This window comes from Diorhabda sublineata, chromosome 10, assembly GCF_026230105.1.
Source record: "Diorhabda sublineata isolate icDioSubl1.1 chromosome 10, icDioSubl1.1, whole genome shotgun sequence".
In the NCBI taxonomy this organism is placed as follows: Eukaryota; Metazoa; Arthropoda; class Insecta; order Coleoptera; family Chrysomelidae; genus Diorhabda; species Diorhabda sublineata.
The window spans coordinates 6,887,723-6,912,070 of NC_079483.1; the positions used below are offsets into that span (position 1 = coordinate 6,887,723).

General features: G+C 29.4%; 1 protein-coding gene across 1 annotated transcript; it reads left to right on the forward strand.

Moving 5' to 3' along the window:
• Window positions 1-1,943: 1,943 nt before the first annotated feature.
• Window positions 1,944-22,363, forward strand: LOC130449651 (fork head domain-containing protein crocodile-like). Its single transcript, XM_056787601.1, has 2 exons — window positions 1,944-3,134; window positions 20,778-22,363. Exons 1-2 carry the CDS (start codon window positions 2,315-2,317, stop codon window positions 21,038-21,040), a joined length of 1,083 nt encoding a protein of 360 aa, XP_056643579.1. The 5' UTR covers window positions 1,944-2,314; the 3' UTR covers window positions 21,041-22,363.
• Window positions 22,364-24,348: the final 1,985 nt, after the last annotated feature.

Below are 24,348 nucleotides of genomic sequence, written 5' to 3' on the forward strand. Positions count from 1 at the left end.
TTTTTTAACCATTATATCTCAGAAACGGCGACTCGTAGAAAAAAAAGTATGGATACGTTTTTTGTAGATAATTTCATGATCTACAATTTTTGTCTGTGATAATTTTATCATAAAACTCACCGTTTTATTAAAAATTGCGAAAAACTTGTTTTTTTTGACATTTCACTTTAGATTAAAATTTTTCCAAACACAGAAATGATGGGAACATTCGAATTCTATGTTCAATTGTATTTCAAACAATTTTCAGCTTGATAGGAATTATAAGTCTAAATTGACCGGACTATAAATTATACAAATTTTTTAACCATTATATCTCAGAAACGGTGTCTCGTAGAAAAAAAAGTATAGATACGTTTTTTGTAGATGATTTTATGATCTACAATTTTTGTCTAAGGTATTTTTATGATAAAACTCACCGTTTTATTAAAATTGCGAAAAATCTATTTTTTTGACATTTGACTTTGAATTAAAATTTTTTCCAAACACAGAAATGATGAGGAACATTCGAATTCTATGTTCAATTGTATATCAAACAATATTCAGCTTGATAGGAATTATATGTCTAAATTGACCGGACTATAAATTTTACAAATTTTTTAACCATTATATCTCAGAAACGGCGACTCATAGAAAAAAAAGTATAGATACGTTTTTTGTAGATAATTTTATGATCTATAATTTTTATCTGAGCTAATTTTATCATAAAACTCACCGTTTTATTAAAAATTGCGAAAAACTTGTTTTTTTGACATTTCACTTTAAATTAAAATTTTTTCCAAACACAGAAATGATGGGAACATTCGAATTCTATGTTCAATTGTATTTCAAACAATTTTCAGCTTGATAGGAATTATAAGTCTAAATTGACCGGACTATAAATTATACAAATTTTTTAACCATTATATCTCAGAAACGGCAACTCGTAGAAAAAAAGTATAGATACGTTTTTTGTAGATGATTTTATGATCTACAATTTTTGTCTAAGGTATTTTTATGATAAAACTCACCGTTTTATTAAAATTGCGAAAAATCTATTTTTTTGACATTTGACTTTGAATTAAAATTTTTTCCAAACACAGAAATGATGGGGAACATATAAATTCTACGTTCAAATGTATTTTAAGCAATTTTCAGCTTGATGGGAATTTATGTAACTTTAAATGTCTAAATTGACCGGACTATAAATTTTACAAATATTTTAATCGTTATATCTCAGAAACGGTGACTCGTGGAAAAAAATGTATTGATACGTTTTTTGTAAATAATTTTATGATCTACAATTTTTGTCTTAGGTATTTTTATCATAAAACTCACCGTTTTGTTGAAAATTGCGAAAAAGTTATTTCTTTGACGTTTGACCTTACATAAAAATATTTCTATTTACATAAATGATGATTAAATTTCATTTACAATTGTATTTTAACTTTTTATTCAATTTATGTAATTTCGATTGTCTAAATTGACCGGATTATTGTTAATTTTCTGTTTTTTTAATTGTTAATTGAACTTTACTGTGAATATCGCATATTGCAAATATCATATTACGTATAAAAGAGAATTTAATATAAATAAAAACGTATTTAAAGATCTCACCTTGATTAAGAATCTTCGTATTATCCTTTAAAATCGATTCGTCATAATATTAAAATTGAACAGTCGATATTCAAAACACATTTTATATAAGTAAGTATAAACTAACGCGTCGAACTGAACCTCACGACATTTTAAACAATATTAAAATGATCAAGAGGGATATCGACGACAGTAAAAAACATTAAAAATAAAACGGACGTTCCTTAGAATAATTTTAACCACGAGGGGGTTAGTAAAATATCGATATAATATAAATTTCTTTTGGCGTAATTTACAAAGAAAAAAAAATAACGGTAGGCGTCGGAGAGGCGTCGACGTTCGTATCTAACAAAGCACTGTCGTGATGGTGCCGCAGCGAAAATAGGCGGAGTTTTATCGGAATCAGATGACGATTGGTGGGGTGTTTTGAAGGCGGTACTGAAATCGCGCATATGACCGGCGTTAATATCGGCTGGATACCCCTGCCCGAGCGAGAGGTCTGTTTTCACTAGTAACATTGCGTCTCGGCAAGAAGCAACATACCCTGTTTTTACTTAATCTCTGTGTAAACCACCCTATGTTGTGTATCAAAATATTAAGTGAGCTCGGGAAGATTGATTGGGCATGAAAACGGAAAACGTTAAAATAACAAAACGACGAGTGTTTTCCTTTTAGAAAACTTCTCGCCGACAAACTAAACCCGAGTTTTGTTTATTTTCCCTTTCGTGTTTATACAATCACGATGCATACCATATTCACCGAACACCAGACGGCATACAATCGATACGGCAGCGGTTACGGTACCGCATCAGCGGCAATCGCCGCCTCCAATCCGTACGCGTACGAACAATATTCTCGGTACGGTTATCCGTCTCCGTGGCACCATCAACAACATCCCCTCAGCACCGCCAAGGATATGGTGAAACCCCCTTACAGCTACATCGCCCTCATCGCCATGGCCATACAGAACGCCCAAGATAAAAAGATAACCTTGAACGGCATTTACCAATTTATAATGGAACGGTTCCCTTATTACAGGGAAAACAAACAGGGCTGGCAGAATTCGATAAGGCACAATTTGAGTTTGAACGAGTGTTTCGTCAAAGTGCCCAGGGACGATAAGAAACCGGGCAAAGGTAGTTATTGGACTCTGGATCCGGATTCTTACAATATGTTCGATAACGGTTCGTATTTGAGACGACGCCGACGGTTCAAGAAGAAAGACGCTCTGCGCGAAAAAGAAGAACAGATTAAACGGCAACAGATGCAACCGGATTCTCCGGTCGATAAACGGGAAGACAACAAACCTTTGGATGATATTAAATTGGGTAAATTGGAATGTAAACCTAAAAGGGAACCGAATACTGAGTTGGGGCATTGTATGAATAGCAAATACGGCGATCCTAAATCTGTGATAGTTCATCAAGATCATATTATGAACGATGTTGCGGTTAGTCTGCAGGGTATGGACGGTGCGGCGGCTTTTAGTGTTGACAGTTTGATGACGAGTAGAGATCAAGGGATTAGTTATACGAATCCGGCGAGGTTACATTCTTCCGGAGGTGAGTTTATATAAGTACTTAATTCGTAAAACAATGTGGTTTTGATGGAGAGGAGGTTGTAGATACTAAGTAGGTCTAAATACTCTAGTTTATTTTCGAGACTTTGTTTTAAATCGATATATAAAAGTTGTTAGATACTTTTAAGTAGAACGCGATATTTTAGCTAAAATTTCTTTTACAATTGTTATTTCTTTATAAAAATTAAAATGGATATTTTGTAGTGGATACTGCAGGTACGATATTTACCGTAAACTTTGAGGTTATAAACAAATTTCATGTCATGTTTAAAAAAAAAAAACTGAACCTAATGTTGGAATTTAATCTTTTATTTGTGAATCACCCTGTATTAAAGTTTTTGCTGTATTTTCACCGAATATTCTGACAAAAATTCGTTATTAAGAAGCATCGTTTGATAAAACAATAACAAAGTTGAAAGAACGAAAATTATTGATTATTTTCTTTAAATTTGGGAATATTTAGGAATATTCATAAATTACGAAATAATTAATCATGTTTCTAAATATTCACGATAAACTTTGGAGTTATAAATAAATTTTTATGTCATTTTTCCAAAAAAAAAAAAAACCGAACCTAGTGTTGGAATTTAATCTTTTATTTGTGAATCACCCTGTATTAAAGTTTTTGCTGTATTTTCACCGAATATTCTGACAAAAATTCGTAATTAAAAAGCATCATGTGATAAAACAATAACAAAGTTGAAAAGAAATGGTTTTTAAAAACGAAAATTTTTGATTATTTTCTTTAAATTTGGGAATATTTAGGAATATTCATAAACTACGAAATAATTAATCATATTTCTAAATATTCACGATAAACTTTGGGGTTATAAATAAATTTTTATGTCATTTTTCCAAAAAAAAACTGAACCTAGTGTTGGAATTTAATCTTTTATTTGTGAATCACCCTGTATTAAAGTTTTTGCTGTATTTTCACCGAATATTCAGACAAAAATTCGTAATTAAAAGGCATTGTTTGGTAAAACGAAAACAAAGTTAAAAAGAAATAGTTTTAAATAACGAAAATTTTTGATTATTTCTTTTAAATTTGGGAATATTTGGGAAGATTTATAAATTACGAAATAATTAATCATGTTTCTAAATATTCACGATAAACTTTGGGGTTATAATTAAATTTTTATGTCATTTTTCCAAAAAAAAACTGAACCTAGTGTTGGAATTTAATCTTTTATTTGTGAATCACCCTGTATTAAGGTTTTTGCTGTATTTTCAACGAATATTCTGACAAAAATTCATTATTAAGAAGCATCGTTTGATAAAACAATAACAAAGTTGAAAAAACGAAAATTATTGATTATTTTCTTTAAATTTGGGAATATTTAGGAATATTCATAAATTACGAAATAATTAATCATGTTTCTAAATATTCACGATAAACTTTGGAGTTATAAATAAATTTTTATGTCATTTTTCCAAAAAAAAAAAAAACTGAACCTAGTGTTGGAATTTAATCTTTTATTTGTGAATCACCCTGTATTAAGGTTTTTGCTGTATTTTCACCGAATATTCTGACAAAAATTCGTAATTAAAAAGCATCGTGTGATAAAACAATAACAAAGTTGAAAAGAAATGGTTTTTAAAAACGAAAATTTTTGATTATTTTCTTTAAATTTGGGAATATTTAGGAATATTCATAAACTACGAAATAATTAATCATGTTTCTAAATATTCACGATAAACTTTGGGGTTATAAATAAATTTTTATGTCATTTTTCCAAAAAAAAAACTGAACCTAGTGTTGGAATTTAATCTTTTATTTGTGAATCACCCTGTATTAAGGTTTTTGCTGTATTTTCACCGAATATTTTGACAAAAATTCGTAATTAAAAAGCATCGTGTGATAAAACAATAACAAAGTTGAAAAGAAATGGTTTTTAAAAACGAAAATTTTTGATTATTTTCTTTAAATTTGGGAATATTTAGGAATATTCATAAACTACGAAATAATTAATCATGTTTCTAAATATTCACGATAAACTTTGGGGTTATAAATAAATTTTTATGTAATTTTTCCAAAAAAAAACTGAACCTAGTGTTGGAATTTAATCTTTTATTTGTGAATCACCCTGTATTAAAGTTTTTGCTGTATTTTCACCGAATATTCAGACAAAAATTCGTAATTAAAAGGCATTGTTTGGTAAAACGAAAACAAAGTTAAAAAGAAATAGTTTTAAATAACGAAAATTTTTGATTATTTCTTTTAAATTTGGGAATATTTGGGAAGATTTATAAATTACGAAATAATTAATCATGTTTCTAAATATTCACGATAAACTTTGGGGTTATAATTAAATTTTTATGTCATTTTTCCAAAAAAAAACTGAACCTAGTGTTGGAATTTAATCTTTTATTTGTGAATCACCCTGTATTAAGGTTTTTGCTGTATTTTCACCGAATATTCTGACAAAAATTCGTAATTAAAAAGCATCGTTTGATAAAACAATAACAAAGTTGAAAAGAAATGGTTTTTAAAAACGAAAATTTTTGATTATTTTCTTTAAATTTGGGAATATTTAGGAATATTCATAAACTACGAAATAATTAATCATGTTTCTAAATATTCACGATAAACTTTGGAGTTATAAATAAATTTTTATGTCATTTTTCCAAAAAAAAAAAAACTGAACCTAGTGTTGGAATTTAATCTTTTATTTGTGAATCACCCTGTATTAAGGTTTTTGCTGTATTTTCACCGAATATTCTGACAAAAATTCGTAATTAAAAAGCATCATGTGATAAAACAATAACAAAGTTGAAAAGAAATGGTTTTTAAAAACGAAAATTTTTGATTATTTTCTTTAAATTTGGGAATATTTAGGAATATTCATAAACTACGAAATAATTAATCATGTTTCTAAATATTCACGATAAACTTTGGGGTTATAAATAAATTTTTATGTCATTTTTCCAAAAAAAAAACTGAACCTAGTGTTGGAATTTAATCTTTTATTTGTGAATCACCCTGTATTAAGGTTTTTGCTGTATTTTCACTGAATATTCTGACAAAAATTCGTAATTAAAAGGCATTGTTTGGTAAAACGAAAACAAAGTTAAAAAGAAATAGTTTTAAATAACGAAAATTTTTGATTATTTCTTTTAAATTTGGGAATATTTGGGAAGATTTATAAATTACGAAATAATTAATCATGTTTCTAAATATTCACGATAAACTTTGGGGTTATAATTAAATTTTTATGTCATTTTTTCAAAAAAAAACTGAACCTAGTGTTGGAATTTAATCTTTTATTTGTGAATCACCCTGTATTAAGGTTTTTGCTGTATTTTCAACGAATATTCTGACAAAAATTCATTATTAAGAAGCATCGTTTGATAAAACAATAACAAAGTTGAAAAAACGAAAATTATTGATTATTTTCTTTAAATTTGGGAATATTTAGGAATATTCATAAATTACGAAATAATTAATCATGTTTCTAAATATTCACGATAAACTTTGGAGTTATAAATAAATTTTTATGTCATTTTTCCAAAAAAAAAAAAACTGAACCTAGTGTTGGAATTTAATCTTTTATTTGTGAATCACCCTGTATTAAGGTTTTTGCTGTATTTTCAACGAATATTCTGACAAAAATTCATTATTAAGAAGCATCGTTTGATAAAACAATAACAAAGTTGAAAAAACGATAATTATTGATTATTTTCTTTAAATTTGGGAATATTTAGGAATATTCATAAATTACGAAATAATTAATCATGTTTCTAAATATTCACGATAAACTTTGGAGTTATAAATAAATTTTTATGTCATTTTTCCAAAAAAAAAAAAACTGAACCTAGTGTTGGAATTTAATCTTTTATTTGTGAATCACCCTGTATTAAGGTTTTTGCTGTATTTTCACCGAATATTCTGACAAAAATTCGTAATTAAAAAGCATCGTGTGATAAAACAATAACAAAGTTGAAAAGAAATGGTTTTTAAAAACGAAAATTTTTGATTATTTTCTTTAAATTTGGGAATATTTAGGAATATTCATAAACTACGAAATAATTAATCATGTTTCTAAATATTCACGATAAACTTTGGGGTTATAAATAAATTTTTATGTCATTTTTCCAAAAAAAAACTGAACCTAGTGTTGGAATTTAATCTTTTATTTGTGAATCACCCTGTATTAAAGTTTTTGCTGTATTTTCACCGAATATTCAGACAAAAATTCGTAATTAAAAGGCATTGTTTGGTAAAACGAAAACAAAGTTAAAAAGAAATAGTTTTAAATAACGAAAATTTTTGATTATTTCTTTTAAATTTGGGAATATTTGGGAAGATTTATAAATTACGAAATAATTAATCATGTTTCTAAATATTCACGATAAACTTTGGGGTTATAATTAAATTTTTATGTCATTTTTCCAAAAAAAAACTGAACCTAGTGTTGGAATTTAATCTTTTATTTGTGAATCACCCTGTATTAAGGTTTTTGCTGTATTTTCAACGAATATTCTGACAAAAATTCATTATTAAGAAGCATCGTTTGATAAAACAATAACAAAGTTGAAAAAACGAAAATTATTGATTATTTTCTTTAAATTTGGGAATATTTAGGAATATTCATAAATTACGAAATAATTAATCATGTTTCTAAATATTCACGATAAACTTTGGAGTTATAAATAAATTTTTATGTCATTTTTCCAAAAAAAAAAAACTGAACCTAGTGTTGGAATTTAATCTTTTATTTGTGAATCACCCTGTATTAAGGTTTTTGCTGTATTTTCAACGAATATTCTGACAAAAATTCGTAATTAAAAGCATCGTGTGATAAAACAATAACAAAGTTGAAAAGAAATGGTTTTTAAAAACGAAAATTTTTGATTATTTTCTTTAAATTTGGGAATATTTAAGAATATTCATAAATTACGAAATAATTAATCATGTTTCTAAATATTCACGATAAACTTTGGAGTTATAAATAAATTTTTATGTCATTTTTCCAAAAAAAAAAAAACTGAACCTAGTGTTGGAATTTAATCTTTTATTTGTGAATCACCCTGTATTAAGGTTTTTGCTGTATTTTCAACGAATATTCTGACAAAAATTCGTAATTAAAAGCATCGTGTGATAAAACAATAACAAAGTTGAAAAGAAATGGTTTTTAAAAACGAAAATTTTTGATTATTTTCTTTAAATTTGGGAATATTTAAGAATATTCATAAATTACGAAATAATTAATCATGTTTCTAAATATTCACGATAAACTTTGGAGTTATAAATAAATTTTTATGTCATTTTTCCAAAAAAAAAAAAACTGAACCTAGTGTTGGAATTTAATCTTTTATTTGTGAATCACCCTGTATTAAGGTTTTTGCTGTATTTTCACCGAATATTCTGACAAAAATTCGTAATTAAAAAGCATCGTGTGATAAAACAATAACAAAGTTGAAAAGAAATGGTTTTTAAAAACGAAAATTTTTGATTATTTTCTTTAAATTTGGGAATATTTAGGAATATTCATAAACTACGAAATAATTAATCATGTTTCTAAATATTCACGATAAACTTTGGGGTTATAAATAAATTTTTATGTCATTTTTCCAAAAAAAAACTGAACCTAGTGTTGGAATTTAATCTTTTATTTGTGAATCACCCTGTATTAAAGTTTTTGCTGTATTTTCACCGAATATTCAGACAAAAATTCGTAATTAAAAGGCATTGTTTGGTAAAACGAAAACAAAGTTAAAAAGAAATAGTTTTAAATAACGAAAATTTTTGATTATTTCTTTTAAATTTGGGAATATTTGGGAAGATTTATAAATTACGAAATAATTAATCATGTTTCTAAATATTCACGATAAACTTTGGGGTTATAATTAAATTTTTATGTCATTTTTCCAAAAAAAAACTGAACCTAGTGTTGGAATTTAATCTTTTATTTGTGAATCACCCTGTATTAAGGTTTTTGCTGTATTTTCAACGAATATTCTGACAAAAATTCATTATTAAGAAGCATCGTTTGATAAAACAATAACAAAGTTGAAAAAACGAAAATTATTGATTATTTTCTTTAAATTTGGGAATATTTAGGAATATTCATAAATTACGAAATAATTAATCATGTTTCTAAATATTCACGATAAACTTTGGAGTTATAAATAAATTTTTATGTCATTTTTCCAAAAAAAAAAAACTGAACCTAGTGTTGGAATTTAATCTTTTATTTGTGAATCACCCTGTATTAAGGTTTTTGCTGTATTTTCAACGAATATTCTGACAAAAATTCGTAATTAAAAGCATCGTGTGATAAAACAATAACAAAGTTGAAAAGAAATGGTTTTTAAAAACGAAAATTTTTGATTATTTTCTTTAAATTTGGGAATATTTAAGAATATTCATAAATTACGAAATAATTAATCATGTTTCTAAATATTCACGATAAACTTTGGAGTTATAAATAAATTTTTATGTCATTTTTCCAAAAAAAAAAAACTGAACCTAGTGTTGGAATTTAATCTTTTATTTGTGAATCACCCTGTATTAAGGTTTTTGCTGTATTTTCAACGAATATTCTGACAAAAATTCGTAATTAAAAAGCATCGTGTGATAAAACAATAACAAAGTTGAAAAGAAATGGTTTTTAAAAACGAAAATTTTTGATTATTTTCTTTAAATTTGGGAATATTTAGGAATATTCATAAACTACGAAATAATTAATCATGTATCTAACTATTCACGATAAACTTTGAAGTATAAATAAATTTTCATGTCATTTTTCCAAAAAAAAACTGAACCTAGTGTTGGAATTTAATCTTTTATTTGTGAATCACCCTGTATTAAGGTTTTTGCTGTATTTTCACCGAATATTCTGACAAAAATTCGTAATTAAAAAGCATCGTGTGATAAAACAATAACAAAGTTGAAAAGAAATGGTTTTTAAAAACGAAAATTTTTGATTATTTTCTTTAAATTTGGGAATATTTAGGAATATTCATAAACTACGAAATAATTAATCATGTTTCTAAATATTCACGATAAACTTTGGGGTTATAATTAAATTTTTATGTCATTTTTCCAAAAAAAAACTGAACCTAGTGTTGGAATTTAATCTTTTATTTGTGAATCACCCTGTATTAAGGTTTTTGCTGTATTTTCACCGAATATTCTGACAAAAATTCGTAATTAAAAGGCATTGTTTGGTAAAACGAAAACAAAGTTAAAAAGAAATAGTTTTAAATAACGAAAATTTTTGATTATTTCTTTTAAATTTGGGAATATTTGGGAAGATTTATAAATTACGAAATAATTAATCATGTTTCTAAATATTCACGATAAACTTTGGGGTTATAATTAAATTTTTATGTCATTTTTCCAAAAAAAAAAACTGAACCTAGTGTTGGAATTTAATCTTTTATTTGTGAATTTGTGAATGTGTATTAAGGTTTTTGCTGTATTTTCACCGAATATTCTGACAAAAATTCGTAATTAAAAAGCATCGTGTGATAAAACAATAACAAAGTTGAAAAGAAATGGTTTTTAAAAACGAAAATTTTTGATTATTTTCTTTAAATTTGGGAATATTTAAGAATATTCATAAATTACGAAATAATTAATCATGTTTCTAAATATTCACGATAAACTTTGGAGTTATAAATAAATTTTCATGTCATTTTTCCAAAAAAAAAAAAAACTGAACCTATTGTTGGAATTTAATCTTTTATTTGTGAATCACCCTGTATTAAGGTTTTTGCTGTATTTTCACCGAATATTCTGACAAAAATTCGTAATTAAAAAGCATCGTGTGATAAAACAATAACAAAGTTGAAAAGAAATGGTTTTTAAAAACGAAAATTTTTGATTATTTTCTTTAAATTTGGGAATATTTAGGAATATTCATAAACTACGAAATAATTAATCATGTTTCTAACTATTCACGATAAACTTTGAAGTTATAAATAAATTTTCATGTCATTTTTCCAAAAAAAAACTGAACCTAGTGTTGGAATTTTATCCTTTATTTGTGAATCACCCTGTATTAAAGCTTCTGCTGTATTTTCTGAGAAAAATTCATGATTAAAAGGCATCGTTTGGTAAAACGAAAACAAAGTTAAAAATAAATGGTTTTCAAAAACGAAAATTATTGATTATTGATTATTTCCTATAAATTGGGAAATATTTAGGAATATTTATAAATTACAAAATAATTATTTATGTTTCTAAATATATGGTGGCTAAACACCCCAGATGGGGTAACGCCGCTCTTACGAGCTTTCTAGATCTTTTTTTTTCTTTGTTTCGGGGTAGATCAGTCCCCATTCTCTTCTGTTTATATCTTGTGGCACATATCCTGTCAGGCTCGTCTATCTTTCGTTTTTTCTTGCCAGTTCCACATCCCAATTCTCTTAAGGTCGTCTTTTACCTCTTGCCACCATGTAGACCTTGGTCTTCCTCTTCTTCTAGCACTTCCAGGGGTCCAATCTAATATTGAGTACGCTACTGTTTCCTCTCCTGCTCTCCATACAGTCCCAGCCATCTTGCTCTTTGTTGTTTAATTTTTCTTACTATGTCCTCTTTAATTTCTTGTGCTATTTCATGGTTCATTCTTCTTCGGTACTCATTTTCTGTTAGTTCTACTGGTCCTAATATTGTTCTTAATATTTTTCTCTCAACAATTCTTAAGTCTTCTTCTTGCTTTTTTGTCATAGTCATAGTTTCAGCAGCATACATCATGACCGGTCTAATAACTGTTTTATATATTCTCATTTTTGTACTTTTTCCTAGTATTTTGTTTTGCAGTAGTTTTTTGTTAGCGTAATATGCCCTGTTAGCTGCTGTTATTTTTTCTTTGACTTCTGCCTCTTTATTTCCGTCACTACTTAAGGTTGTTCCTAAGTACTTGAATGTATCTACTTCCTCAAAATCAAAATTTCCAATTTTTATTTTCTGTTTACCTCCTATAATACGTTTATCTAGCCTCATTATTTTTGTTTTCTTTTCATTTATTTTGAGACCCATTTTACTTCCTTCTAGTACTATTTTCTTTAGCAATTCTTCCATTGTGTTTCGACTTCTTGTGATAAGTGCTATGTCGTCTGCATATGCTACTATTTGTCCACTTCTAGTTTTTATTGTTCTCTTGTCTATTTTACGCATCACATATTCCAGTGCCAAATTGAACAGCGTCGTTGCTAAAGCATCCCCCTGTCTTACACCCTGATTTATTTCAAATTCTTCTGTGTTCCCCACTTGTGTCCTTACTGTGACTGTTGTTTTCTTCATTGCACACTGTATTAGTTTTCTTAGTTTGGGGTGTATTCCCAGTTCTTTTAGTGCCGACATGAGCTTACTTCTTTTTATCGAATCAAACGCTTGTTCAAAATCTATGAAGAGTATTTCCACTTCCATTTTATACTCATGCGCTTTCTCCATTATCTGCTTGACCGTATGGATAGCATCTATTGTAGATTTTACAGATGTAAATCCGGTTTGGTACTGTCCAATTATGGTTTTGGTTTGTTTTGAAATTCTTTTTTGTATGAGTGTTGACAGTATTTTGTATGCGGTGTTTAGCAGCGCGAGTCCCCTGTAATTCTTACATATCTGTTGATCCCCTTTTTTGTGTATAGTAATAATTTCACCAGTTTCCCAATCCTCAGGCATTTTTCCTTCGATCCATATCTTTTTGATCAATTCATATAGCCGATATTGGAGGTCAAAGCCTCCATATTTTATTAGCTCCATATTAATGCCATCTAATCCAGGTGCTTTTCCATTGCGGCTTTTATTGATTATTTCATAGATTTCCTCTCTTGTTGGTTCATCCGTATTTTCGGTTGCATTTTCTAGATCTTCTATTTGTTAATATTCTTCATCTTGGAGTACTTCTTTATCTGTAAGTATTTCCTTAAAATATTGCGTCCATGTCATTTTGTACTGGTGTTCATCTTCCGTAACTTTTCCGTTGCTATCCTTTATGCCTTTTATCTTCCCTTTATTTACCTTATTTTGTTCATTTATGCTCTTATAGAACTTCTTCGAGTTTATATTTAGATTTTCCCTTTCTATTTCCTTTATTTTGCTATCTATCCAATTTCTTTTTGCTTTTTGATTCTTTTCTTAACTCATTATATTTTTGTAAGTCCTGTTGCTTGCCAGTTTGGATCCATTTTAGTCTTGCCCCGTTTTTTTTATTTAGTATTTCATGACAATTTTTATTATACCAGCCTTTATTTGTTGTTTTTTCTTTTATTCCGACATGTTCTGCTGCTGCTTCTTTTATACAGTCTTTGATTTGTACCCACTCCGTTTGTATATCATTTGACTTTGTCTGTTCTCTTAATTTTTTTGTTAAAGTATCTCTGTATTTTTTTCTTGCATTTGTGTGGTTCAATTTTTCAATGTTCCATTTCTTTTTTTTAGCATCTCTCCTACATCTTTTAACCTTCTGCTTTATAGTTGCTGTTACTAGAAAGTGGTCCGTATCTGCGCAAGCTCCCCTAAATGTTCGGGCATCCTTTACAGAGCTTTGTTTCCTTCTTGTTATTAATATATGGTCTATTTGCGTGAATGTTTTGTTGTCCGGGGCACTCCAAGTCACTTTGTGGTGGTACGGATGCTGGAATTTGGTGCTGCTTATGACCATATTCGTACTTATAGCTAAATTGCACAATCTTGTTCCATTATCATTTGTTACATTGTGTACTGTATGTTTTCCTGCAACTTGTTTTATGTAATCTTCTTGACCTATCTGTGCGTTAAAATCACCCAGTACTATAGTTGTATCTTCTTTGGGTATTCCTTCGATTTCCTTCTCCAGATTCTCATATAGTTTTTCTTTTTCTTCTTCTTCAGCATTTTCTGTTGGTGCATACACGTTTAAGACTGATAGGTTAAAGGTGGATGCTTTTATTCGTAAATACGCTTTTCTCCCGTTTACCGCCCTAAAGTCTATTATATTGTCTTTTAGTTTTTTGCTTACTATAAAACCTGTCCCACCTTGCCCTTGCTTCTCGTTTCCTGAGTATAAGAGGGTGTACTCTTTTTTGTTTATAATTCCCTGTTCTTTCCATCTAATTTCTTGTATGGCTGCTACATTCACCTCATATTTTCTTAATTCAGCTGCTATTTCTTCCATTTTTCCCGGAGCCAGCATAGTTCTAACATTCCATGTACTAATTTTAATTTCCTTTATTTTATTTAATCTTTTATTTTTTTTATTTTTAGTTCTATTTCCCATTTTATTCTTGTTTTTTGCTATTTTCGGTATTGTTTCATTATCCTTTAGTACGTCCTTGATCTTGCCATTGTTTTCATTGCATATTTCCATATTACCATGGTTCATTAGTTTTTTTCGTCTCTTGAGATTTTATTTAAGTGCGCTGTCTCCATTCCAGGTGATCGTTCACTTGTCGTTATTTTCCCACTGTTTTTTTGGTAGGTTCCTTTCCATGTCCATCTGATCTTTTTGAAAACTATACATATCATAAACATTTCCTTCCACGTGCACCTTATCGTATTTGATATGCGCTCTTTTTCCTTCTTGCCTCACCTTCTTAAGGTAGGGTATTAGTACTTTCCTACTTTGTTGTACATTCTTGGTATAGTCCTCGTTGATCCATATATTCGTACCCTTAAGTTTTTTTGCGCTTTGTAATATTTCCATTTTCCTTTCTCCTCTATTCATTTTTACAGGTATAGGTCTATTCTTATTTCCAGCAAAGTTTCCTATTTTTCTTATTTCACTTGCCTCTACGTTTAAGCTTACATTCATGCCTGTTTTATTTAGAGCACGTTCGACTTTTCTTTTAACCTCTTCCAATTTCTCGTTTTCATTATCTTCAATGCCATGGATTATAATATTGTTTCTCTTTATTTCGCGCTCAATCATTTCCATTCTCGCTTCCTGTTTCTGTATCGTTTGTCTTAACTGTTCGTTTTCTGTTCTTATTTTTGCCATTTCTTGATTATTCTGATCCAATTTGTTGTCAATAGCCATTATTTTTTCATTTAAAGCTATAAACATTGCTTTTATTTCCTCCATGTCTTCATTCCTTTTTTTCCATTTTTTGTCCGCTAACCACAGTTTAACAAATCAAGCGTACCGGAGGCGCTATTAGTCAAAAGCCTACTCGGTTCAACTTTCAACACGCCAGCGATCTGACCCAGTTTGCCGAACCGTCGTTAAATTCTTAATCCGCCTCTGTATTTTTATTTCTATTGGAATAGTAGATGCGATAGCAGCTGGTTTTCGCTTATCTTTTGCTTCTTTTTTTCTGATGTTAACAATTATTACTTGCTGAATTTTAATGGATTATAAATTTACTTTACTTTTATTATTTTATCGGTCAATCCACTGATAAATAACTAATTAAAACTGACTTACTGTTATGATGTATCAATCCTCAAAGGTTGTACACTATTTTTATAATTTATTTTTCACTTTTCACTAGTTTTTCTTGGGTTTTATGTAGACCGATCTAACACACTTCTGTTCACTAGCGAGCCAGGGCAGGCATTCCTATGTTTCTAAATATTCTCGATAAACTTTGAGGTTATGAACAAATTTTCACGTCATTTTTCCTAACAAACTGAATCGATTTCGACTCGTTGTTGATGATAGTTTTGAATCTACTATTGGAATTTGGTCGAAAATTTCTGAATCACCTTGTATAAAATTTTGTGACGTATTTTCACAAAATATTCTGAAAAATTATTACCCCGGACCTGGTACAGACAATTATTTATGTTTCTAAATGTCCTTGATTTTAAGTCTGTTTTGTTTCAAAATTTTTAAAACATTGATTGAAATTGACGTTTCGATTTTTTGTTTAAGCCTTTATGAAGATATTTTGAAACAGAAGGGACCTAAAATCAAGAAAATCTAGAAACATAAACATAGCAAAAGGCCTAAGTAATAAAAACTTAAAAATAATTATTATATTAAATAAGGAAAAAAATTTTAGATTTTATCTTAAAGTAAATTCTTGTATTTTTTTCTGTTTCGGAGTAAAAGATGATTCAAAATTGAAAAAATTATATTATTTAAATCAGAAAATTAACGATGTGAAATTAGAATTTTGAAATTAGTAAACTATTTTTTACTTATAGGGATTATTACACCCGGATTTTTAAAAAAATAATTTTCAATAATATAAAATGATTCCGAGTTTTCTTTGACCCCTCCAGAATTAGTTAGAGTAGCCGAAGTAGCGTCACAAAAATTATTGACAGCTAAATCGCTATAAAGATTCATGAAATAAAAAATGGAGAAAAAAAACATCTAGTAGTTCTTAGTTCATACTTGAATAAAATAAATAACTAAATATGTTAATTTTATTATGTTCACTAGAAAAACAACCCCAATTCAGCTTATTTCTGCTCGCAAAGAATTATCGGGGATGTAAAACATTTAAGTGGTAGGCTCAAGATTTAACAAAAGTAAAATTGTTGAATGCGATAATGATACAGTCGTCTAAATGAAGTTTGAAAAAGTCACCTATTTGAGGTTAAAAATGAATAGGTAAACATCTAACAAACCCTCAGTCCACGTGGACTCATCATCTCCACTGTTTACTAATGTAAACATCGAATCTTAAACTTAAATGCATTTCTATTGGCCGAAGTTGTATGTATACGATTTCTTCGAAATATTCAGCGTTAAGCAGTGGCGCGGCTCGGTGAGATTAATTTAATTTACCGTATTATCCAGAATACAATTAAACGTGGCGTGAAGTTTGAGTGTTTATGATTTTTGATTTGAAATTTCGTTTTCTGGAAAAAAATGAATGGGGTTCAGAAAGGGCTCAGTTCACGTCTGGTAGCTTGTTTAAACCAAACGCCCTTACAGACAGATATATTCTACTCGTCTATTAATAATAAAAATTAAACAAAAATAATGATAATTAATTGCGTATCCAAAAGAGCACAATGAACAAAATGAGTTATAAATTTGAAAAAATTCATATTTATTTATGTATTAAAGATATTCCTGGAAATCCGGGATGATCACAGTCCCCAACTGAATTCCCATTTGTTGTAGTTAAATTGCATTCGTTGGTTTATGAGTTTTTTGGTTTGATTGAATCACAAATTTACTAAAATTTACTTTGATTTGAAGTATAGATAGGTAGAGGACGATTTAGAATACATTCCGAGGTTTTACTGAATAACCAATTAAACTAATAATAAAAATTAAACAAATATAATAAAAATCCCCATTAATTGGGTATCCAAAAGAGCACAATGAACAAATTCAGTTATAAATTGAAAACAGCTCACATTTATTTATATATTAAAGATATTTCTGGAAATTTGGGATGATCACCGCCCCCAACTGAACTCCCATTTGTTGTAGTTGAGTTGAATTCATTTGTTTGTGAGTTTTTTGGTTTGATTGAATCACAAATTTGCTGAAATTTACTTTGATTTGAAGTATAGATAGGTAGAGGACGATTTAGAATACATTCCGAGGTTTTACTGAATAACCAATTAAATTAATAATAAAAATTAAACAAATATAATAAAAATCCCCATTAATTGGGTATCCAAAAGAGCACAATGAACAAATTCAGTTATAAATTGAAAACAGCTCACATTTATTTATATATTAAAGATATTTCTGGAAATTCGGGATGATCACCGCCCCCAACTGAACTCCCATTTGTTGTAGTTGAGTTGAATTCATTTGTTTGTGAGTTTTTTGGTTTGATTGAATCACAAATTTACTAAAATTTACTTTGATTTGAAGTATAGATAGGTAGAGGACGATTTAGAATACATTCCGAGGTTTTACTGAATAACCAATTAAATTAATAATAAAAATTAAACAAATATAATAAAAATCCCCATTAATTGGGTATCCAAAAGAGCACAATGAACAAATTCAGTTATAAATTGAAAACAGCTCACATTTATTTATATATTAAAGATATTTCTGGAAATTCGGGATGATCACCGCCCCCAACTGAACTCCCATTTGTTGTAGTTGAGTTGAATTCATTTGTTTGTGAGTTTTTTGGTTTGATTGAATCACAAATTTGCTGAAATTTACTTTGATTTGAAGTATAGATAGGTAGAGGACGATTTAGAATACATTCCGAGGTTTTACCGAATAACCAATTAAATTAATAATAAAAATTAAACAAAAATAATAAAAATCCCCATTAATTGCGTATCAAAAAGAGCATAATGAACAAATTCAGTTATAAATTAAAAACAGTTCACATTTATTTATATATTAAAGATATTTCTGGAAATTCGGGATGATCACCGCCCCCAACTAAACTCCCATTTGTTATAGTTGAGTTGAATTCATTGGTTTGTGTTTATTTTGGTTTGATTGAATCACAAATTTACTTTGATTTAAAGTATAGATAGGTAGAGGACGATTTAGAACACATTCCGAGGTTTTATTGAATTTGATAATGATTTAAAATCATTATGTGATAAGTGTGACAAAAATTGTGTTTACCAGTGTAATTTATTATTACTAAACAATTTATCTTTCATTTTTTCGTAGTGTCCATTTTTTTACGGACGCACGTATTTCCTTTCGAGGTTTTTCTTTCAAATGATTTTCTATTTGAAATTTGGTAGATTTTCCAGCACCAAGCGTAATTCTAATCGAACATATTTTAACATGATAGGGTAAAAATTTGTCGATCCCTATTTGGGAATCGTGATACATAACACGTTAAAATCATAAACCATGATCCTAACTTTTGGGATAATGATGTAGAAGAAGATGTAGACGAAGTCACAGATGGTGATATAATTAAAGATTAATCCCCCACAGAAGTTAACTGGGACACTGGAATGTCACAGTATCCATGAAGAAGATACTGTAGATGATGGTGCGAATCCTTCGGGTCACCAGCCAACTAGAGGAAAAAAGTCTCCATGGAATTTTTTAATTATCTTTTCACGAGGTAATTTTGGACCATAGAGTCAGTGAAAGTTCAAAGTTTGCTAATGAAAATAACAACAAATCAATTTTTTTTTGTCCACTGTTGGGTGGTTTTTTTTTTTGGTTGTCTGGATATCACAGTTTACTACAGTTTCCTAAATTAAATAGCTTTTACTTTGACAACTTCTTTACAAGTTTTTCGTTGATACAAAAGCTTCTAGAAATGAACATCCATGAAGGAGCCTCCAGACTTGAACCACGGGGCTTAGCTTGGGAAACCCCTAATGGTCCAAGACTGGTTAAAGTCTGGGTAACCTGACTTCGGCCATTCTATAGTCATCCAAGCTTTGGCAAAACTTTGAATAACTACTAAAATTTTGTTAACAATATATTAAAGGGATGCAGACCAGTTTTGGGCAACCAGATCTAGTCCAGGCTTGCAAACCTTGTTATCATCTTTGAGTCCCATCAAATTTGTACCAATAACAAATCTGAGTAAGGTATGAATAAACAATATCGAGGTGCATACGATTGTAGGTTAGAGAGACATAATAATACATAATAAAGACAATAATTGTTGCTTTCTTACCCCTCAAAGCATATAAACTCTGTCAAAAGCTTATAGATGGTCAAAAGAGAAAACTATTTGGAATATAACAAGTTTATGGGTGGAGTAGATTTGTTGGACTGGGACGTTCAAAAGTATAAAACCAAAATACGTGGGAAAAAATTGTACTTTACTATATTTAATCAAATACTAGATAGAGCAGTTACAGAACAGCAACAGCGAAAATGATTATTTGACAAGAAATTTTGAAGGAAAGCAAAGAAAATATAAAATAACTAACATATTTTTGGAGTTATAAAGTTAGAATACCAAATAAATCGTAAAAATTTCGGTAATTATCTGTATACAAAAAAATTTGGTACTTACTGGGTTAATATACAACTAAAGAAAACAGATTAATAAAAAATATTGTTTAAAGATACCAGGAATACTTGATCCGCCATTAAAACTAAAAAATTTGAAATCAAAACTCATTAGAAAACTTAGAAAAACAATTTTCTTCGCGAATTTGTAAATAGCTTGATAAACATTTTTTTCAACTTACTGTATATTAAATTATTTTTGTTTTATGATATGGCAACACTGATTATGACGTTTCTTTCATAAACAAACCCGAAACGTGCAATGATTTCCTGGTTTTTCCAAATTGTTTCGCTACAAGATGAGTTCTGGAAAAATCGTCCAAAAAATACCCGAAAACATCGATGCTACTATCTTTAGATTGAGGCGTATTTGGGCTTTAATTCTACTCGTATACACTCAATATTTGGCTGTCGTAAAAATTTGTATGTCGCTAAAAAAAAGCTCAATTTTGAATGGTTTACCAGAAAGGAGAATCAATCGTAAAAGACGACATTAGTTGAATTAAAAACAGTAAAAACTTCGATTTGAAAGATTCATCCACAATACAGTTCTTATTTAACACCAAATGATTTCTTCTGATTCCCGCAGATCAAAGATTAACGTTTTTCTATACCTTAAGAAACGATTGAATTTTTTGAATCACATATTTTAGAAATACCTCGTATTATTATTAAATTTATAAATTAATAATTGCAATTTAATAATTTATAGTTGCAAGGTCATTGGGAATATTATTTACAATAAATCAAACAATTTCTTTCTTGGATATAAATTGAAAAATGGAAAATTTCAACGAATATCATTTATATTGTTTCAGGGGTGTATTCTTATTGTCCGAGCGCTACCTCTCAACACCAATATGGTATAGCCGACGAAGCTACCCCTCGTTACAGCCCTTGGTACAGTCCGGAAACTTCACCGGAATCGGCGACGAGTTATCGTGACATCATTTTCGATAATGGCGGCGCACCTTCGTGTCAATTAGCCGGATTTCGCCATCCGGGCGTTACACCGAGTCCACCGAATTACCGCACCACCGGTTATTACCCAACGGCGGATTGTGTGGTACAGAAATACTGAAAAAACACGGTATCCATCGATGTAAATATGTAAATATTTGAGACTGATTTATTGTTGAAATAAGTACGAAACTTATTTCACTATTTTTGTGTGCAATTAAACTAATTCGTAATATAACTTCGTTCGCGGTAGATAATTTTGACACATTCCGTATGTATTTTGAATATTTTCTCAACGTGTCTAATACGCATACTTCATAATTAACTATCCGGAAGTTTATTCTTCATAAATTTTTATTATGAAGTCAAATACCACGTTTTTTAAATATAAATACTTTTTAGAGGTTCTTTCCTGGTAAATATCATCAAAAGGATGAATGTACATGCGCCGAACGTATTCAGAACTCGTTCGGAATTAGAAAAAATGATTTATTACGCATAATTTCAAACCGCGCATGATTCTGGTGACAGAACTTGTTCAGGATATCTACCGCGAATAAAGTTAAGAGTTGACGACTTATGTAGGGTCGTTTTTTAAAAAAAATACACATGGAAACTTCAATATCTAATATTTAAATCCATTAAAATCTTCTTCGTACTGTAATAGTTATAAAAATAACTCACTTATGAAGTCCAGGCAATTAACACTGAAGTGGACGTTAAATCAACACTTATACCACGTCTGTTCTAACGTACTCTTTTAGAATCCTGAAATTGACGTCAACAGGGGCTGACACGAACAATGATGGCGAAGAATAACAACCACCAACCTCTATCCTCTATTAGAACAAGATAATCTCGATAAGAAGTTGATGGACCTTTTTAACTTGCACTCTCGCTAGGTAATGAAACTACGTGTAATATTCCATAGGAAATTAGAAACCTCAACTCTACACCGAATTATATCGAAGGCGGATAAGGATTATTCAACTTATTCAACCCTCAACCTCGCACCACCAGAATCTGACATCGTCATGACCTCAACCAGCTGCAAGTTGACGAAGAAGCTCCAAACTAGAGGCAATCTCTGTCCAGAGGCCGAAGGTTCGTGCTGGCCAACCAGGATCAAGTTATTAACATTACAAGAAAATTTGACAGATGCAGAAAGTGCCAGCAAACATGGGAAACCATTCAATATATAACACCTGGTTGTTAGCCATAACCAAGTGGTAAACTAGATTCTACTACGATAGGTCCATTATCACCGATAAACAGGTGACGAATAACAGACCTGACATCGTGGTGGTTGATAGAAGAGTCAATTTTGTCCTTCGGATCTAGCAATTGATGTGGCATAGTCCCAGTTATTATATTAGAAACGTTCAGAAGGTTTATAACGCAGTGCGCAAGAACATCTCCAACAACAATCGTAGAAAGAAAAAAATGTTAGCAAAATTCAAAGTTAAGAGTCGAAATCGCTGCGAGATTTTCCATTCGAAAATAGAATTTGAATCAACGACTGTTTTCCCAAAATAGAATCAGAGTACATCTGAAGAAATTTTCGGAAAAGTGGAAAAAAACTGTCACAGACAGATCAATAATAAGAAATAATTTTTCTTACCAAAAAGTCAATAATAACAGACTTGATGTATGATCGAGATCCCGAAAATTAGTTTCATAAATATTTAGAAACATTTAAAATTCATATTTGGACAATTACACTACATTACACAATATCTGTATCGATTTCTTCATCAACAATAATGTTATCATCTTCTTCATTGTTGATATCTTCGGCTTTTTGGTTTTCTAGATCCCGATAAAATTTTATCGTCTCGTGGTTTATCCACCCTTGTCCAAAGCGTTTTGTTAGCAACATCCTTTATTTACCTTCAAGGATAACTTCCTTGTTGGCGGCTTTTGGGTTTACGTGAAACATATTTAAATTTTGTGGCAGATTTTGCTTCATAAATTTCAGGTCCATAAAAGACTTCATAATCCTTTTTGATAGTCTGATCTTGTAGTGCCAAAAGTTCAGTTTTTTTTTAACACTTTTTTAAATTAAGACTTCCAGTCTTTAATCGGGAACATGATGAACGGTTCCTTGAACTTCTTCATAATCTTCTGGCATAAAAATAGTCTCCTCGTTTTTCAAATCCTGCCAATTCAAATACCCTGTGGAAAATAAAGTATAAAAGATAAACATCTCGCAGAGAATCACGTGTCGAAACTATTGGCAGATTTGGATTTTTGGTAACTGCCTTTGGACTTTAGATTTTGCAACTAAACCTCAACTCTGACCTCAAAGTAGGATGGCTAAGTACTTATCGGATTACCCTCGTAAAACACTTGTAAGTCACCGTATCTCAAATATGGTATTAATTAAATTTCGTTGTTTGTTTTCTTTTATCTGAAATAAGTCATTGGAATATTATTTTTTTTTTAATAAAAATTACAGTGTGGAATATTTCTTTTTTCTTTTTGGTGAAATTTTGTTTAAACAGTTGGACGCGTTGTATTTGTATATATTACGATTTTCCAGTAGTGATAAATCTTATTAAATAGCCGTCGTTTTTTTATTACTAACTGCCAATATTTTGAAAATTTAAAAATAACTTCTGGCAAGTTGATATTATTTCCCGTTAAATATTTATCAGATTGTAAATTTTCTTATGTAAATTATTCAGTAGTGAAATGAATTTTTAGAAATTTTATCTATATATTTAGAGAAAAAAAAACGAATTATTATCAACAAAAAATTAGTTGTATTGTTGAAAATCGAGTAGAAAAACTAGATATTGAGGTTTCTTCTGTTTAAAACGATGTTTAAATCACCTAATGGTTGATTCTTCTCGATAGACAAAAGACGAGGACCTAAAGTCCGGTCATTTTGAAAAGTTCACCTCATAAAACTCAATTATAAACTGTTCTTAATATTCATATACGATTCGATTTGAATAAATTTTAAGTAAAATGTCAAAAAAATCGTTTTTCGAAATATCTTATTTCCTTTAAGTTTTATTTATTATCAAGTTGGTACCGAAATACAAATTTTCTACAAATTTTTTTTCAAAAATTTCTCAAGCGTTCAATCGTTTTTGAGATAGAGGGCAGAGAGCGCGCGGTTAGAAATCATTTAATTGGTATACGAGGATAGTTCCAGAAGTACCAAACCCAACAAAGATAAATTCTTTTCACTTTTTATAATAAGAATCGTCATAGCCATTAACTGTCAAAATCTTGTTGAAGAATCTTTGTCTGGTAACAGAAAATATCCTAAGGTCCTAAATACGGTAAATAGGGTAACAATTCATCAATTTTGGGCATTGCTATAACAGATGTGTGAGCTGGTGGATTGTCTTGATGAAGCAACATCCTCTTAGCTAAACGCGGCCGCTTTTGCTTGATTTCTTTTCTGAAAAGTTCGTA